Source organism: Asparagus officinalis, chromosome 5, assembly GCF_001876935.1.
Source record: "Asparagus officinalis chromosome 5, Aspof.V1, whole genome shotgun sequence".
Classification (NCBI taxonomy): Eukaryota; Viridiplantae; Streptophyta; class Magnoliopsida; order Asparagales; family Asparagaceae; genus Asparagus; species Asparagus officinalis.
Genome location: NC_033798.1, coordinates 3459615 through 3463138, shown reverse-complemented (window position 1 = coordinate 3463138; position 3524 = coordinate 3459615). Strand labels below are relative to the sequence as shown.

Genomic DNA, 3524 nt, shown 5'->3' with positions numbered 1-3524 from the left:
TTTTTTTTATTTTTTTTTATTTTTTTCCAAAATTTTTTAATGTTATTTAACTTATAAATTATAAAAAAAAGACAAGAAAAATAACAAAAACAATAATTTTATTAATTACTTAAAATGACATAAATTACAAATAAGAAATGATAAAAACATATTCTTTATTAATAATTGATAAATCAGTTACAAATTACAAGTACAAATTTATTTTGGAATTAATCGCATCACAATAGATAAGTAAATCCCAACTAGGTTGGCACCTACTCACCTATATCACTATCATTTGCAATTATTTCCAAAATAATTCTTTACAAATTGTAAGCTAAGATATAAAAACTACAATCTATTCTTTATATCTATCTGCTAGTCCCAATTCTTCAAATTTATCTTCAATTCCAGCCATCCGATCGATGCCTTGCGTTCGCTTCTCGTACCTCCACCAATCTTGTAGGCACATCACCGCTTGTACAGTATATGGATCCAAGCATGTCCTGTGATCGTCGATCAAATGACCTGCTGTGCTGAAGGCAGATTCTGAAGCTACCGTCGAAACCTGCACTGTTAGTAAGTCACGAACCATGGTGGAAAGTATAGGATATGAAACTGATCCATATACTTTCCACCATTGCAAAATATCTAAAGCATTTCCTTGACATCTAACTAAAGAAGCAGAAATATATTCATCTATTTCAGAAACCTCCGATGATGACGATCCAAGTCCAGATCCACCAGTTAGCTCAGCTACCATTGCATACCTATCAAAACTTACACTTTTACCTCGGGCTCGGGATGAGCTCGAAGAAACCGAGACTACAAGAAGAGGAGGATTGAGAAATCATAGATTGTCGGATATCACATTGAGGAGTCTGGCCTTTGTTGTGTTTATCTAAATGGCGTTTGAGGTGGTTGGTGCCGCTCTTATGATGAGCTTGAAAAATCTTGCCGCACAATGCACACTTAGCCTTCTGGGTGAGGATCCTATCGTGTTCATCCTTGGTGACGTCGATCTTCTCGTAAAAATTCCACACATCGGATCTTGGCCGTTTAGGAGCTCTTGGTGCAGATTCGTCGCCACCAGATTCGGGATTAACTTCGGTAGGAGTAGACCCAGTAGGAGGACTCATTTCAGGATCGGGAGATAGGTTTTGCTCTTCATAATCAGATCCGGAAGCCATTTGATGAAAGGATTAGAAAGTATAAATAAGAGAGTATAAGAGTATAAGAGAGAGTGAGAGAGTATAAGAGTATAAGAGAGAAGAGATGAGTTTTTGGTGTGAAGAAAACAAATGAAAACCCCCCTCTATTTATAGAACGAGGAGCAGCTAGGGGCACAGCCGTTGGGACACACTCGCCTACAGGCCACGAGTACCCCCTCGCTGCTCTAGCATCAACGGGGGTCCACTTGAGATTTTTTGTAAAATCTTCCAAGTGGGACCCCTTGCACTGAGTGAACAGGTAGAGGGTGTGGTTGGGAGTGTGTCCCCAGAGGTGTGCCTAGTGTTTTTTTTTATAGAACCAGCCCTAGGCAAAAATGCCAAGGAATAACCCTCACAAAATAGCCATTTTTTTTGAACCGTTTTTTGGGGGCAATAAACAGTCCAAACGGCGCGTTGTTGCTGCGTTGTGGTCGCGGGCCGCCGCGACCCGGATTTTTCAGGCAATGGTCCGCACTGGTGAGCCGTTGCCGCCCAGGGCCGGCTGCGGGGCGGGCTGGTCCCGTCCGGAATGCGTGAGCCCGGCGCCGACCCTGTTCGCGGACCGGGCCGGCGTCGCTGGGTAACCCGGACCCAGGCCCGGAACCGGGCTGGCCGCGGATTATCCCGGCCGAGCCGGCGGCCGAGCCCGGGCCGGGGTCTGGGCCGGGCTCCGGGCCGGCGGGTATTTTGGACAGCCCTAGCTGTAAGCCTGTCAGTGAATATTTGATGCTTGAGATGAAGCCTCTTATTATTAATGAGAGAGAAGATTGCAGTGTCAACAATGACAGAATGCGTTCAAACAAGTGCTCTTAAATTTATTCTTTAGCACCCAAAATTCACCTTCCTAACTTTGACGTCCTAAAGTTCTATTTTGGCAACTCATACCCCTGCAGCGTAAAAAAAAAAAACTCACGTTAGTTTTGTTCAAGATGTCAACATAGAAAAATTGAACGAGAAACAAAATTCTTTACCAAATTTCACTTTTTTTTTTTTAGTTTGGAGAAAAATAGGAACAAAGTTACGGGCCTATTGGCTTTGGGGTATCAAACAAACTGTCAAATTAACATCAAATTGAAAACTTGGATCTCAAAATTGTGAACAGAGTACCAAAAGTTGAAGTTAAAGATGAAACTTTGGGGGGTATTGAAGCGCAAATAACCATTTATTACTTAGTAAATAAAGTTTATACGCTTTTCTTAGTTTTCTCTGAAAAAATCTTGCTGATATAAAAAGCTTTGTCGACAAGTTGAACGGCTTGGTTCACGATAGGTAAAAATGTGGCGAGGTAACAGTGAACAGATCTCTCCTCCCTTCGTTCGGTTAAACCCTAGCTAAACCCTTCAAATCAGAGGGATTCAAGGAGATAAGAATGATGACGACGATGATGATTATGGTGGCGAAGAACCGGATCCGAGGGCTACCGCTGAAAACGGTGGTGACCAGAGCGTTTTCAACTGCGCCTCCGAGCGGTGAGAATAAGAGACTTTACCGGCGGTTATCGGCTCTGGGAACGAACCCAGGCGTGACCCGGACACTGGACGAGTGGGTGAAAGAAGGGAAGGCGGTGACGGAATCCAAGCTGGTGAACATTGTTAAGGAGCTCCGCAGGTACAAGAACTACAAGCCTGCTCTAAAGGTAATTGACCAGAATGCCCCTCTGATCTTTATAACAGAATGCGTTCTTATGATACTCATCATTTCGGTTATTTCTCAGGTCTGAATTAAAACGTGAAGTGAAAGTATGGGGGCGTTGTGTAAAACAACGTAATGGAATTGGTGGTGCTAATATAGATATATGAAGATAGGGGGCGTATAGAGAATTAATCAAGATCGAGGGGTCTAATGTAAAAAAGAGAACTTTCAAGTTAACTCAGGGACTGTTGTAGTTAGTAATTTTAAATATATATTGCATCTTGTAGAAATCCCTCCCTTTTTTGTTACTCCTATTTTGATAGTCATCCATCATGTTAACATACTTGCTTACTTTATTTTCCTAAGCCCCTTTAGCCCCTAAGTTTTTATCCTCTTACGTAGTTATTTTTGGTGCAATATTACCCTTATCTAGAGAAATTTTCACTATGATATTTTTGACGAACTTGATATGGTTGAAATTTGATAAGTTTCTAGTGTAGATGCTGAAGTGAAAAGGAGACATCATCATCATACGGCAATTTGGTATCATAAGCATGAACTTGGAGGGTTGTGAATTGTCCTTTAATTGTCTTTTGAGATTGTGTTTCATGTGTCAGTAAAGTGATGATGTGCAAAGGGTGTTGTGAATATCTTGTTGGTTTCCTTTTCCTTACTCTCTAAGTTTCATTTAATATAAAGTGA

At 41.5% G+C, this 3524-nt stretch overlaps 1 protein-coding gene across 3 annotated transcripts in view; it reads left to right on the top strand.

Moving 5' to 3' along the window:
* LOC109840708 (pentatricopeptide repeat-containing protein At4g01990, mitochondrial-like) overlaps positions 2278-3524 on the top strand; it is a 7039-nt gene continuing 5792 nt past the window's right edge. For all 3 annotated transcript variants that reach the window (XR_002247014.1, XM_020409451.1, XM_020409450.1), the window contains exon 1: positions 2278-2826. Coding sequence is in view for 2 of the 3 variants with exons in the window: in XM_020409451.1 (XP_020265040.1) it covers positions 2560-2826 (267 nt within the window). In the remaining variant the exon portion in view is untranslated. The remainder of the gene's footprint in view (positions 2827-3524) is intronic.